Here is a 15,436-nt window from a genome sequence, read left to right as displayed (position 1 = left end):
ATGGACAAGCACATGTCAGGGAACGGAGAATCGAAGAAAAATGAAAACTCTTCAGGTTAACAGCCAAGGCACTGTGAATAAAATGGGTCTACAGTTACTGGCTAGCTCCTGGCTGTGGGCTTTGCTGGAACTATCTTTTTTGAATGAAATCTTTGTACTTAAATATACGACAATTGTAATACACAGCTTTTTCTTTGTTGATCATATTTATATACAGTGGGGAGAAGAAGTATTTGATACACTGCCGATTTTGCAGGTTTTCCTACTTACAAAGCATGTAGAGGTCTGTAATTTTTATCATAGGTACACTTCAACTGTGAGAGACGGAATCAAAAATCCAGAAAATCACATTATGATTTTTAAGTAATTCATTTGCATTTTATTGCATGACATAAGTATTTGATCACCTACCAACCAGTAAGAATTCCGGCTCTCACAGACCTGTTAGTTTTTCTTTAAGAAGCCCTCCTGTTCTCCACTCATTACCTGTATTAACTGCACCTGGGGATAAAATCAGGGATAAAATTCTAGACCTGCACAAGGCTGGGATGGGCTACAGGACAATAGGCAAGCAGCTTGGTGAGAAGGCAACAACTGTTGGTGCAATTATTAGAAAATGGAAGAAGTTCAAGATGACGGTCAATAACCCTCGGTCTGTGGTTCCATGCAAGATCTCACCTCGTGGGGCATCAATGATCATGAGGAAGGTGAGGGATCAGCCCAGAACTACTCAGCAGGACCTGGTCAATGACCTGAAGAGAGCTGGGACCACAGTCTCAAAGAAAACCATTAGTAACACACTACAGCGTCATGGATTAAAATCCTGCAGCGCAAGCAAGGTCGCCGTGCTCAAGCCAGCGCATGTCCAGGCCTGTCTGAAGTTTGCCAATGACCATCTGGATGATCCAGAGGAGGAATGGGAGAAGGTCATGTGGTCTGATGAGACAAAAATAGAGCTTTTGGGTCTAAACTCCACTCGCTGTTTTTGGAGGAAGAAGAAGGATGAGTACAACCCCAAGAACACCATCCTAACCGTGAAGCATGGAGGTGGAAACATTCTTTGGGGATGCTTTTCTGCAAAGGGGACAGGGTGACTGCACCGTATTGAGGGGAGGATGGATGGGGCCATGTATCGCGAGATCTTGGCCAACAACCTCCTTCCCTCAGTAAGAGCATTGAAGATGCGTCGTGGCTGGGTCTTCCAGCATGACAACGACCCGAAACACACAGCCAGGGCAACTGAGTGGCTCCGTAAGAAGCATCTCGAGGTCCTGGAGTGGCCTACCCAGTCTCCAGACCTGAACCCAATAGAAAATCTTTGGAGGGAGCTGAAAGTCCGTATTGCCCAGCGACAGCCCCGAAACCTGAAGGATCTGGAGAAGGTCTGTATGGAGGAGTGGGCCAAAATCCCTGCTGCAGTGTGCGCAAACCTGGTCAAGAACTACAAGAAACGTATGATCTCTGTAATTGCAAACACAGGTTTCTGTACCAAATATTAAGTTCTGCTTTTCTGATGTATCAAATACTTATGTCATGCAATAAAATGCTAATTAATTACTTAAAAATCATACAATGTGATTTTCTGGATTTTTGTTTTAGATTCCATCTCTCACAGATGATAAAAATTACAGACCTCTACATGCTTTGTAAGTGGGAAAACCTGCAAAATCGGCAGTGTATCAAATACTTGTTCTCCCCGCGGTATACACACACACACACACACACACACAGTGCCTTCGGAAAGTATTCAGAACCCTTTACTTTTTCTACATTTTGTTAGGTTATTTTTTTAGTTTTTTTACCTCAATGTACACACACACATTTAGATTTTTTTGCTAATTTATAAAAAATAAAAACTGAAAGATTACATTTAGATAAGTATTCAGACCCTTTACTCAGTACTTTGTTGAAGCACTTTTGGCAGTGATTACAGCCTCGAGGGTTCTTGGGTATGATGCTACAAGCTGGCCACACCTGTATTTGGGGAGTTTCTCCCATTCTTTGCTGCAGATCCACTCAAGCTCTGTCGGGTTGGATGGGGAGCGTTGCTGCACAGCTATTTTCAGGTCTCCAGGGATGTTTGATCGGGTATAAGTCCGGACTCAGAGACTTGTTCCGATGCCACTCCTGCGTTGTCTTGGCTGTGTGCTTAGGGCCTGTTGGAAGGTGAACCTTCACCCCGGTCGGAGGTCCTGAGCGCTCTAGAGCAGGTTTATCAAGGATCTCTATAGTTTGCTTCGTTCATCTTTCCCTCGATCCTGACTAGTCTCCCAGTCCTTGCCGCTGAAAAACATCCCCACAGCATGATAAACGCCACCACCATACTTCACTGTAGGGATGGTGCCAGGTTTCCTCCAGATGTGTCGCTTCGCCTTCAAGCCAAAGAGTTCAATCTTGGTTTCATCAGAGCAGAGAATCTTGTTTCTCATGGTCTGAGAGTTCTTTAGGTGCCTTTTAGCAAATTCCAAGCGGGCTGTCATGTGCCTTTTTACTGAGGAGTGGCTTCTGTCTGGCCACTCTACTATAAAGGCTTAATTAGTGGAGTGTTGCAGAGATGGTTGTCCTTCTGGAAGGTTCTCCCATCTCCACAAAGGAACTCTGGAGCCCTGTCAGAGTCAGTTTGGCTAGGCGGCCAGCTGTAGGAAGAGTTGGTGATTCCAAACTTCTTCCATTTAAGAATGATGGATGCCACTGTTCTTGGGGACCTTCAAATGCTGCAGACATTTGTTGGTACCCTTCCCCAGATCTGTGCCTCGACAAAAATCCTTTCTGTTTGAGCTCTACGGAATTGCCTCGACAATTCCTTCAAGCTCATGGCTTGGTTTTTGCTCTGACATGCACTGTCGAAGTTGTCATCAAAGTGTTTGAAGAATCTCAAAATATTTGTTAACACTTTTGTTGACTACATGATTCCATATGTTATTTCTTAGTTTTAATGTCTTCACTATTATTGTACAATGTAGAAAAGTGAAAAGAAACCTTGGAATGAGTAGGTGTCCAAACTTGACTGATTGTGTGTACACACACACACACACACACACACACACACACACACACACAGACCAACCCCTTAACACAAAATACCTGTATCAATTGAGAATGCACACTGAAGAAATTACTGGTTTATTGCAAGTTTGGAAATATAACATGAGGTCTATAGCAATAAAGTTCGTCATTATAAAGATGGCATCATATGTTGACCCTGTGACAGACTTTGTTTCCAAACAAACATCAGTAACTTAATAGGCCTGAAAATGTAAACAAAAAGGAATGAAAGTCACAGCTCTTTTCTTGGAATTAAGCACACTAAAGCCTTGTTCTTGTACAATTTTGCTTTGTAAGAAATTGGAGAGGAAACTGCCTGCAGAGAATATTGACCCCTGCATTCAACCACCATGCTTTAAACCCACTTCAACGCAATTATTATGCAATCATGATTTTGCTTGGTCCAAAATAGTATAAGAAAAACAAAAAGATTACATTAATAGAAAAAACCTTAATCTGTTAAAGGGATAATTTGGGATTTTGGCAATGAGGCACTTTATTTACATCCCCAGAGTCAGATGGACCCATGGATGTGTGTCTGTGTCCAGTATGAAGAACGTTAGAGGTAGTCGGGCAAGCAAATGTTAACTAAGGTTAGCACAATGAAAGTCTATAGGTATCTACTAGCATAATGGCAGATAGTTGATCCTGCTAGTAGCATATGCTTGTCTCAAAGATTAAGCCATGCCAGTCTTTCATGCGAACACTACAGTAGTTAACAGGGTCTCACGAAACTACCTCTAACTTCCTTCATACTGAACACAGACATAACGGTATCCACAAGTTTTGGCCTCATTGCCAAAATCTCAAAGTACCCCTTTAATACAGGTGATAATAGCAGAGGATAGTAGACATTCATTGTAATTCCCACCATTAAAACAGGTTAATCCATGTTTTGTTCTCAGTCTCCATGTAAAAACACCCAGGTCTAACTTTTGGTAGCTATGATCACTAGCTGATCACAGAGCTGTAGAATGTTTTGTCTAAGAGTAGCCTAATTCTGTTTCTCTCCCTTCTGCCTGAAGTGTGTACTGAAGAAAGTGGAAACCTCTCCAGCCCATGCTTACACCCATTCAATGGAATCAGTCCTATTCTCTACCACTTTCCCAGTCCGAAGTTTGCACTTGTACCCCCCTTATGGGATAGACTGGTGTGATGAGTATGTTGGAAGTAAGTGCACACTCCTGGGTGAAGGGTAGAGTATCGGATCGCAACCACAGCTTCTGAATCCATGATGAAATGGATTTGGGCTAGTGTTCAGAATTGAAACAGAATTCTGAAACAGAATTGGGCTAGTGTTCGCTCGCTCTTCCCTTGTTCCCCAGTGGTTAGGCACCTCCTCCCTCCCTAGTTAAGACCTGACAGATACAAGTGACACCAGAGCATTAATGTAGTACCTGAGACCTAGGCTATGCTCCAATACTATTAAATAGCTTCCCTAGTCTTTCTTGGCGGTTGCCGTGACAGGTCTGGAAAGGAAAGAGCAATAGTAGAAACCACCAGACCCAAAGAAGACATTCATACATATTGTAACGCTACTCATTTACCCCACCCTGCCTCCTTTCTCTACCCATCGCTCTTCCTCTCTCACAGTCGGTGGGGGTTGACCCATTTGTATGTTCCTTCGTAACGGAAACCGACCCTCTTTGAGAGCTCGTCCGCTTCCGTTGGACCCCGGCTAGGAAGGAAAGGAACAAATCCATCACAAAAATAACAATATCCCTGACAAATGAATGTGACTATTGACATGAGATGTCAGTTGTTAAACTGTGACTGGTAAATCTTACCTTCCATATTTGTAGGGTGTGGGGGGAGTCTTCTCATTCTCTATCTGATGAAGGAGAGGTGTAAAGATCCTCCAGGCTTCCCTCAGCTCATCACTAAGAGAAAATATAATGTAAGGGACAGTACCACATACAGCCAATGGGAGAAGCAACCTTATGGCACTATGTAGTGGACAGAATAATGCATGTTAGGCTTGGGCGATATACTGTATACCGGGGTATTTCAAAATGCCGATGGTATGATTTTCAATACCAATTTTTTTTTGGGGGGTGAGAGCTGAGGGAGAGCGGCTTGGTCTAATCCAATTGTTGCAGCAGGCTCAACCGATACCCCGCCCGTTTTCTTAAGACAGACCTAGACAATAGTTGTTCGGATCACACAGCGCTTCACACGGTTTGAGTGAAAGAGATAATTGACAGAATTACAAAAAAAATAGTGTGTGCACTTCCAGTAATACTATAATATGGTACAGAAACAGGGTGGGAAATCTGGATACGGCCCAACCCTAATGCATGTCCATGGTCTTATTTACATAACACAAAACATTATGGCAACAGAGGGAACTGCCGAGACAGACGGACTGACCTTCTGACAAAGTGCATCTGGCTGCCACAGAAGACGTCCAGGATGAGACGCTCGTAGGCGTCTGGCAACTTCACATCCTGAGGAGAGAAGATTACAGTGAAAATGGAGCAAATAACATTTGTGTCTGCATATGGGTTGCTAAAATTGGAGAGTGTGGCGAGGTAGTGTGTGTGGGTGTCCCTTTTCTAGGAATGATTGGGTGTGTGTTCATTCAGTATCTCACCTTGTATCTGCTCTTGTAGGTGAGGTCTAGCTCCGTCTCCTCGGGGTGGAAGTACACTCCTGGTTTCTTGCTCATCATCTTGGCGTAGACGGCCTCGTTGGGCTGCACGCGCACCACCAGCTCATTCCTACGACACTGCGCGCCAAATATGTCCCCCGGGACGTCGGTGAACTGCAACCGGACCTCTGCTTTCCGCTCATTCAGGGCTTTGCCGCAACGCAGGATGAAGGGAACACCTTTTGGATGAGCAAATAGTTATTTAAAAAATGTCCAACGCAGCCGTTTTTATCTCTATCAAATCATTTCTGGGTAACAATTAAGTACCTTACTGTGATTTTAATTGAAAACAATGGTCAAAAATATTTTAAAAAATATGCTTCTTAGAAAAGAGCAAATTCTCAAGCAAGAATTTTGCAAATACTGTCAGAGGAGTAAGGGAAAACTGAAAATGTGTTATTGGCAGAGAGGTTTTGAACTCTTTATTATTGGTCTAACTCATTTACCACATGGTGATGTGACCATGGAAGGCCAAAACTACCTCCCACCAAAACAGGCAGAAGGGCATTATCATAACTTTCACAATTTTATTTGAACCTCCGTGTGGAAATACAGTACCAATCAAGTTTGGACACCTACTCATTCCAGGGTTTTTATTGATTTTTACTATTTTCCACATTGTACAATAATAGTGAAGACATCCATCAAAACTATGAAATAACACATATGGAATCATGTAGTAACCCCCCCAAAAAAGTGTTCAACAAATGAAAATATATTTTAGATTTGAGATTCTTCAAAAGTAGCCATCCTTTGCCTTGACAGCTTTGCACACTATTGGCATTCTCTCAACCAGCTTCATGAGGTAGTCACTTGGAATACATTTCGATTAACAGGTGTGCCTTGTTAAAAGTTCATTTATGAAATTTCTTTCCTTATTAATGCGTTTGACCCAATCAGTTGTGTTTTGTCAAGGTAGGGTCAAGGTAGGGTTATACAGAATATAGCCCTATTTGGTAAAAGACCAAGTCCATATTAAGGCAAGAACAGCTCAAATAAGCAAAGAGAAATGACAGTACATTATTACTTTAAGACATGAAGGTCAGTCAATCCGTAAAACATTACAAAAGTTTCTTCAAGTGCATTCGCAAAAACCATCAAGCGCTATGATGAAACTGGCTCTCATGAGGACCGCCACAGGAAGGGAAGACCCAGAGTTACCTATGCTGCAGAGGATAAGTTCATTAGAGAGTTACCAGCCTCAGAACTTTTATTTAGAATTCAAGGCACACTTAACAAGCATGGCTATCACAGCATTCTGCAGCGATAAGCCATCCCATCTGGTTTGCGCTTAGTGGGACTATCATTTGTTTTTCAACAGGACAATGACCAAACACACCTCCAGGCTGTGTAAGGGCTATTTGACCAAGAAGGAGAGTGATGGAGTACTGCATCAGATGACCTGGCCTCCACAATCACCTGACCTCAACCCAATTGAGATGGTTTGGGATGAGTTGGACCGCAGCGTGAAAGAAACACAGCCAACAAGTGGGAACTCCTTCAAGACTGTTGGAGAAGCATTCCAGGTGAAGCTGGTTGAGAAAATCCCAAGATTGGGAAAATCTGTCATCAAGGCAAAGGGTGGCTACTTTGAAGAATCTAGATATATTTAGATTTCTTTAACACTTTTGGCTACTATATGATTCCATATGTGTTTTTTCATAGTTTTGATGTCTTCACTATTATTCCAAAGTGTCAAATAGTGAAACTAAAGAAAAACCTCTGAATGAATAGGTGTGGCCAAACTTTTGACTGGTACAGTATAGATAAAACACAAAAAAATATAATCCTGCTTTTGACTGCACTGGGCCTTTAAGAGTTATCACCGAGTAGTGAGCTTGTTTGACCAGACAGTGAAAGCACAACAAGCAACACCATGCAATGGAGAGAGAAAGCAGAGGTTCTCACCATCCCAGCGCTCGTTGTGCACGTAGAGCACAGCTGTGGCAAAGGTGGCCTGGGTGGAGCCTTTGGGGACAGTGGGGTCATCAAGGTAACCCAGCTTGGCGTCCCCTTCTCCCTCTGGGTCGCCCACGTACTGCCCCAACACCACATCTGACATGGTAATGGGGGCGATGCACTTCAGCACCTTCACCTGCAGGGGGAGACAGTGGTCAGGGAGAGTAAGTAAAGAAGTGATGGTTTGAAGACCAATTGTTGATTCTGTTGTTTTGTTGTTGTTTTTTTACTTAGAAAGATGGTATCAGTAGTTTTCTAGAGGGGCCAATGGTAAAGTCAAGTAGAGACATGTTTTGGGCTTTAAACAGGTTGTGCCCATGTTACTGTACCTTTTCATCCCTGACATCATCAGAGCTGGTGGAGGCCGGCTTCTCCATGGCAACCAGAGAGAGCATCTGGAGCAAGTGGTTCTGCATGACATCACTAAAGAAAATACGGAATTGGTGGTGAGAAGTTAGACGAACTAGTAGAAGATGGCAAGAATAAATGCCTTCATTGAGGTTTTTATTTCATTAAGCACTAAGGCAGTTCCCCCTACCGGATAATGCCAAAGTCATCAAAGTAGCCGCCTCGGCCCTGGGTGCCGAAGGGTTCTTTGAAGGTGAGGACCACACACGCTATGCTGTCCCTGTTCCAGATTGGCCCAAAGATCCGGTTCCCAAACCTGGAACATTTACCACCGTTTAACCTCAGACTTCTTGACATGGACATAGCTGAGAGACACAGCTGTCTGTGACAAGGTTTATTCATGTTCTCTCATCTCTGTACCTGAGGACCATGAGGTTCTGCACCATCTCCTTGCCCAGGTAGTGGTCTATGCGGTAGATCTGATCCTCAGTAAACAGGGAGGAGAGGTGGGTGGACAGCTCCTCAGAGCTCTGCAGGTCACGACCAAACGGCTTCTCCACAATCACCCTGTTCCAGCCCCTACTAAACACACACAGATAGGGAGGGAAGTTCAGCCTGTTTTGGTTATTTAACAGCAGAAGAGAGGAACTTTAATCTCATGACCAACCTTTCCCAGACAATACCAATTACATATACAGCAAGTGGATTAAATAGGCCTGTCCCAGTCCCTACCAATAGAGAATGATTCAGAGGAGAGGGAGTCCGAGACAGACCGTCAGAACTACAGTAGACATAACAGGCTCACTGACTTGGTGCTCATGCAGTGGTGCTTAATGTTCTTGGTGACATCGTGGTAGATGCTGGGCGGCAGGGCCAGGTAGAAGAGGCGGTTGGCCTCACCACCCCCGGGCAGGGACAGCAGGTGGGTGTGGAGGTTGGAGAAGGCACTCTCATCCGCATACTTCCCACTGACATAAGAGTTACGGCTGAAGAACACAGACAACCGCTCAGCCTCAGAGTCTGCCACCTGGGACCACAGAGAGATAGGAATGTCATTGGTGTTTAGCACATGCACAAACACAAATGCATTAACTGTGGGTCCTTGTGTAATGCTAGATGGTGTGTTAATGGGAAAGTCTTACCTTCAGATAGGGCATGCAGGCAGTTTTGATGGCATCCACTGTGAGGTCAGAGCGGGCAAAGCCCACAAAGTGAGTCTGTTCAGGAAGGAGCCCATCTCTAAACAACCACCTGAGTGAGACCGGGGGGGAATAGAGAAAGGCTCATAATTAGTCTTATTACGTGACACCTCACAACTGCCCTGGGCTACACATACTCACCATAGAGTTGGGTAGATTTTCTTTTTGGCTAGATCCCCCTAAAGAGCATTGTAAAACACAGATTAGTCACCTCTAAAATGTTAGTTGAAACAGAGGCCCCTAGCCTATATAGCCTAGTGGCACTACAAGACAGTTCATTCAAGGTCTGTCAGTGTGGCGATTACTAGTACAGTAAACAAGGCTATAAATAAAAGGGTTCCTTACTTGATACTACTGCTGGTTGCAGTTTGGACAGTTACTAGTAGGCTGTAGTGGCCTATTTAGGATTTATGCAATAGCAGTAATCCAACTGGGAGCACTGCTTACTACAGAGAGGCAGCAGCAGCGACACAGCCTGAGGAAAACTGGCAGAGTACAAAGCCAAAGAATATTCTGAAGGCAATAACCCTTACGAAAGCTGGTATGGAATAAATGAGAGATTACCTATCACCACAGAGAATAATAAATAAATAAAACTATAGATGACAGAGCTACACTGTTAAACATCAATACAGGAACAATAACTGAGGAACACACTAAAAAAAAACATTTAAAAAAAAATCTAACAAAGCATTCCTCACTAGTTTCAGCACCACTATTCCACGGGTCCCTCAGTAATGTTTTCCAGCGAATGCTGGGTTATCTGATGTTTGTCACTTCAGGAAATGCTTCAAAAATAAATCATTCATCCAAATGGCCTTATTGACTGTTCTTTGTGAGCTTATCTGTCTCCTATTCCAGCGAGGTGTGTTGGCTGGCTGTGTAATACTGAATCATTTGCTTAGTGTGCCTTTAAAATGACACATTGAGTTACACCTTTAAACTTGATGTGCTATGAAATGCTGGCCTACTGTCCCGCCTCAGCTGAGAGAAAAATGCAAATGTGGGGTGACTCGGCAAACATCTCTTTTCACTGTTCCGTTCATGAGGCATGAACACCGATCCCACCATATTCCTCTCTCTCCCTTTCACAAAAGTAGACTCTCTCACACACACACACACACACCATCTCAATTACCACGTTTCCATCCACAGTTTTTATGCAAGTCATACCATATAAAAGATTATCACCACAGCTGTGACGAAAACAGGACGTTTCCGTACAATTGTATAAATGTCGACAGATATTTATTTTTTCCCGACATGGTGGGATCTTGCTGTTAATGATGCAAGAAATGGTTGTGGAAACGTGTTTATGCACAAATATTGATATAATAACCATCATATCGAAGTAAACTTGGAGTCACGTGATGAAACATAAGCCTTATTAGATAGCCTAGTTTCTCTCACCATGACTGTTTTCATTGCTTCAGTGAAGTGAACATTGAGATTACCTTCAATAATTGGAAATGTTCCTATGCCATGTATCAACAGATGAATATTTGGCCTACAATCTTACATCACCATTAGGCAAAGTACCATCCGGCAAGCCTGTATGGTGCCTTGTACCAAGGTAAGCGTGCAATATTTACTGAACCCTTTCATTGGCACAGCAACTGCAATGAGGCCATGTTGAATGAGGTGGTGTGCACGTGCAACACCAGCTGGTGATTGGTTTAGCTGGTGATTGGTTTGTGCTTGTGGAGTGACAAGGACAGACTGCAGCATTGGAAACAAAGCATATTTTACAGTAGCCTATGCATAGCCTTTTGTATTACAATCACTGTTCCTAAAAACCACAGCTCTGCCTTACCATTACCCTTCCCCCATCCTGATTCCAGACTTGCCTCTATTGCTATGACAGGAAACTGCTGACAGACAGTGACACTGCACTATTCAGCCCTCGTTCCACTCCTTTCAAACAAAAGTAAATAGAGCAGGACAAAGTAGATGGAAGAGAAGTGGGTGGAATCATTTAAAAAAAATCAGAACTACTCTCCCACACTTTATCAGCAACTAGGCACATCTTACAAGTCAGCAGAGAACAAGGAAACAGGAAATAAACCGGGTAGGCCTAGAGAGGGTGTCATTCCTAGAGAAGGAAATAGAAGAAAATGCAACTTCGGAGTGACTGGACTTAGTCACTGGATTGATAATCTTAGTAGGTATTGAAAGGAGAATAAATTATTATAGGCTGTGGGAAATATGAAATTCTGTCTCGTTAAACTCGCTCTAAATGACTGGGGTATCTTGGTCATTATGCTGAGCTCTCAAAACAATTGGTCAACAAAAGATCCGTTCTTACACCATGATTGGCCAACAAACTGTCCGTGACCAAATGATTGCCTAACAATTGGTCTGAGCTGACCATGATTGGCTAACAAACAGCCTGTGTCCAAACCATAACCAACAATCAGGAACCTTGATATGTTCTCTGTATCAAGGCCAGACTACAGAAAGCTCAAGTGATCCTGGGGTTGCTTAGTTACACAAGCGCTGTTATGTGTCTCAATGAAATTTAGACATTTCCTCAAAACAGTCATGTGCAACCTCTTTTCCGTTTTAAATTTTCAACACACACTTTCTCACAAAATGTGTTTTCTTCTATGTCCACCTAAAATCTAGTATAAAGTGTTTATAAAATAGTTAACAGATTCTGCAGTTTGGTAGCCTACATTTAGTAAATAGTTTGGCAAATCTAAGGCACTGGATTAATCTGGCCTTCCTCATTAACCAACCTTTTTATGCGAGTAAAGTACATGTCGGATAATTAATTTATTTTTTAAATTAAAAGTAATGACAAGCCTGATGGTAACAGAAGATTTTGCGGTAAACTTTCCAAATGTCGACAAACAACACGCTACACAAGGTGGGATATTTCTGTGTCGGTCAAATTAATATTGCGAGAAATGTTGGTGGAAACACTTTTACACACAAACATTGATATAACAACCATCATATGGAAGTAAGCTTGGAGTCCCGCGATGACATGTGTGGTCCTCCCACTACAACTCATCAGGAAAGCATGCAGTTTATTAGGCTACTGATGAAATAAGTGATGAACTTCACAGGGTGGTGAAAGTGCAAGGTGATGAGCTTGATGCTCCTTTTCAATAAATATCGAGGATCTTATTCTGATAATCGATGCTCGGCTGCCATGACATAAAAAATAATATTGCTCTTTTGTCCATAATAACCTCATCATGTAGGCTATACATGTACTCCAGCCAACAGAGTGCAGATAGCACTGTTGGCTAGAGCGCATGTGCAAATATCAGAGTCGGCACATTCTCTATATACAGTAACAAAACCAATTCGGTGAGAAAACCACCAGTAGAGTTGAAAATGCGTTGGAAACCTCTAACTTTATTTATTTGGTACATGGGAATTTAACCGCTAAATTTATTTTTATGTGCACGTCGTCATCTCGCACAGCCTTTTATATGCAAAAAGTACATTTTATGGAAACAACATTATGGAAAATACGCATATTGTTTTTATGCAGATTTTAGAATATTCGCATGAAAATCTGTCGCCAATATAATGGAAACCTAGCTAGAGAATGCATTACAGGTTTCATTTCATAATCCCTCATACATTTTCCGAGCATTTCATAAATGTCCATAAAAAGGTTAGATGTTCACAATCGGATTCACTTATTTGGTCAGTCACTCTCTCCAGTAAGCATCCAACACACACACACACACACTCACATCCATCATTCCATTTACTCAAACAACTTTTGTAACGATACAAAATCATTTTTGACAGTGCTTTGAAGGTCTAAACCGTGCAGGGTCATTGATCAAATTATCAAAGAATCTCCCCCCCCCCTCACCGATGCTCCCATGATGATGAAGATGTGAGCGTCGGACTGACGGAACTCCTCATCCTCATGCAGCTCCTTCCGCAGCTCTCCAAACACCTCGGACCGAGAGAGGGGAATGGAGCTCATTTTTCCTAGGCAAAGGTAAATGTCAAAAGACAAGTTATTATCGAGAACAGGATTGATTGGCCTAACATTTATGAGAACACCTGTAGGAGGAACACACACACACACGAACACTACAGTACACTGTGATCTAGTTTAATAGCGTAGGCCTATTGAAGGCGTGACTTCAAGTAAAAACTATTTGTTGAATATCATAACATTACGCAAATAGACTAGAGCACTGCTCTGAGCACTGACTGACCATGATTCATACCAATGGAGAACAGACAGCCACAACCACTTTCCAAACACAAAACAAGTTAAACACTGCTTTCAAACAATGAACTTTCTAGACATTCAGCGAAACCGCCTTGGGAGAAATAGAGGAGGCTGGCACCAATAAGTGAAAGAGAACAATAGATTGTAACATTCTTAGTTGTACCTCCGTGTGTGCTATAGGCAGTAATATTGGACATAGAGGAACAGATCTTTGGAAAATGTAGATCTACTTTCAGGAAGCACTTGTCGTTTTCTTTTCAGGACAACAGTTTTAGCCCTAAATATTTTTGACAAATGCCACTTTATTTTGAAAAGGACACTTAAAAACACAGCCTTTATATAGAGTCTATAAAACCACCATAAACACAAATCATATGGTAAAGACATTACACCATTTTAGGCCAACCTTTTCTCATATGGCTGGTACGAAATCGAGACGTGTGCCACCTTCAAAAAATAGTAATACTCTTATCTTAAAGACTTAAGTCCTTGTATACCTCTTCTAAATCAAGATACATTGCTATAAATCGATGTTTTGTCACATAATATGTAAGTGGAATAGACTAAAGTCCACTTAGAAATACACAAAATCTACATGCAAGACGACACAGTTACATCACTATTTCTGTAAGCGCTAGTAATCATAATCATACCAGGTCCTTGTTGTGCAATGGCACCACCGGCGGGTCTCTCTTGGGTCAGGGAGAGAGAGGACCCACAACAAGAGCAGGGAGAGATAATTAAACGGTCAACGTAATATTAGCTAGCTAGCTACAGTTTACAGAATGTGCACCTCTCTCGGGATAAGCATTCTCCACTTTGCAAACACAAATAGTCACAACACACCACCCACTCTAATGTTATTAGCAAAATCCTCCACCCAATCCCGTATTTAAAAGGGCTCAACCCATCTAGCCGTGCTGTGACCACAAATAACACGGGGTACGTTTAGCTAGCCAAGCTAGCTAATTTAGACGAATTTGCACCTGTACACGGAGACGTTAGGTTAGCTAGCTAGCAAACTAGCCACGCTCTGTACAAAAGATGTGGACCTTGGTTACCCACCAAAGTAACTATCTAACTATGAAATGACACCAGTTTCTTTAACAACAAAACACCAAACAGACGTTAGCTAAAACCTCCCAGCATCATATTCGTGGCTGTTTTGACAGAATGACAAGCATGCAGTCAGCAGCAAAATTACCCGTTAACGCGCGGCTAGCTGTCAATGTGTTCGTAGTAGGCAGAACAATACCTTTTTATTTTATTTTATAAACAACACTTACTTCCAGCCATTTCCAATTCAAACGATTCACTTTAACTGAGAATGTGGCGATTACAGCGCAAACCCCAACCGACACTTCTGTAAATCACCAGGCTACTTGCAGTGCATCTCGACCGCAGTTTCCTTCTTCCCTGTTAAAATGACACAACGGAATTCAGTGATTTTATTGGTTTAAAGAGAAACTCACCAGCGCTCGATGCACTTCCCATTACTGATGGCTTCAGTGACGGCACATTCCCAAAGACAAAAGATGGATGGGGTGGAGTTCTAGTGTGCACTCTTCAGAGAATAATACACCAATCAAAGTGAAGAACTAGCCCACTGACATGTACATTAAGTGGATCAGTAGTAGTAGGCTACTAGAGGCCAATACTGACTGGGATTATCAATACAGTCATGTATTAAACCGCATGAACGAACATGGAAGAGATACCAAAAGGCAAACACTTCAAATGCTAAGTACTAAAGGTCAACAGGTCATCATCTGGTATGGAGGATGTCCTTAGTCCATTATCTGAAAATACTTTATTTCAGAGGGGATTATTAGAACGGTGTATATGCTTATGCTTGGTTTAATTCTTCATGCTATTGTAGAGAACGGCGGTTCAGGGAAGCGAATCCGCGTCGCTGGTGGGAAAAAAAGAAAGCACCATATGCATCGCGCAAATAGGGTTAACACACTTGGTAGTAATTGTAACATAGCTCAAATAGCGAGGATAGCTACAATATATGCGACACAC

General features: G+C 42.4%; 1 protein-coding gene across 7 annotated transcripts; it reads right to left on the bottom strand.

The window, feature by feature from the left end:
- Positions 1 to 3,107: 3,107 nt before the first annotated feature.
- Positions 3,108 to 15,020, bottom strand: LOC112215800 (glucose-6-phosphate 1-dehydrogenase). Of its 7 annotated transcripts, none has more exons than XM_042299251.1 (14): positions 14,884 to 14,920; positions 14,065 to 14,103; positions 13,040 to 13,161; positions 9,343 to 9,380; positions 9,145 to 9,253; positions 8,812 to 9,029; positions 8,423 to 8,584; positions 8,193 to 8,318; positions 7,984 to 8,077; positions 7,604 to 7,790; positions 5,639 to 5,874; positions 5,416 to 5,492; positions 4,833 to 4,925; positions 3,108 to 4,723 (listed from the first exon to the last, which is right to left on the bottom strand). In XM_042299251.1, the coding sequence occupies exons 1-14, from the start codon at positions 14,903 to 14,905 to the stop codon at positions 4,633 to 4,635; spliced, it is 1,614 nt and encodes a 537-aa protein (XP_042155185.1). In that variant the 5' UTR covers positions 14,906 to 14,920; the 3' UTR covers positions 3,108 to 4,632. The 7 variants fall into 7 exon arrangements, with proteins under 7 accessions (XP_042155185.1, XP_042155186.1, XP_042155187.1 ...); XM_042299252.1 differs by having other exon boundaries at positions 8,423 to 8,581; XM_042299253.1 differs by lacking the exon at positions 14,884 to 14,920 and adding an exon at positions 14,698 to 14,844.
- Between the last annotated feature and the right edge of the window lie 416 nt (positions 15,021 to 15,436).

The sequence above is a fragment of the Oncorhynchus tshawytscha genome, linkage group LG16 (assembly GCF_018296145.1).
Source record: "Oncorhynchus tshawytscha isolate Ot180627B linkage group LG16, Otsh_v2.0, whole genome shotgun sequence".
NCBI classification, from domain to species: Eukaryota; Metazoa; Chordata; class Actinopteri; order Salmoniformes; family Salmonidae; genus Oncorhynchus; species Oncorhynchus tshawytscha.
The sequence above is the reverse complement of the archived record's forward strand: the minus strand, read 5'-3'. Positions and strand labels throughout refer to the sequence as shown.

Bases quoted from the DNA above. Each gene is read 5' to 3' on its own strand.
- LOC112215800 (XM_042299251.1), bottom strand. From the start codon at position 14,905: ATGGGAAGTGCATCGAGCGCTG. The intron at 9,030-9,144 runs GTAAGACTTTCC...CTGTGGTCCCAG, and splicing joins CCTGCATGCCCTATCTGAAG to GTGGCAGACTCTGAGGCTGA. The intron at 7,791-7,983 runs GTACAGTAACAT...CTCCCCCTGCAG, and splicing joins ATGATGTCAGGGATGAAAAG to GTGAAGGTGCTGAAGTGCAT.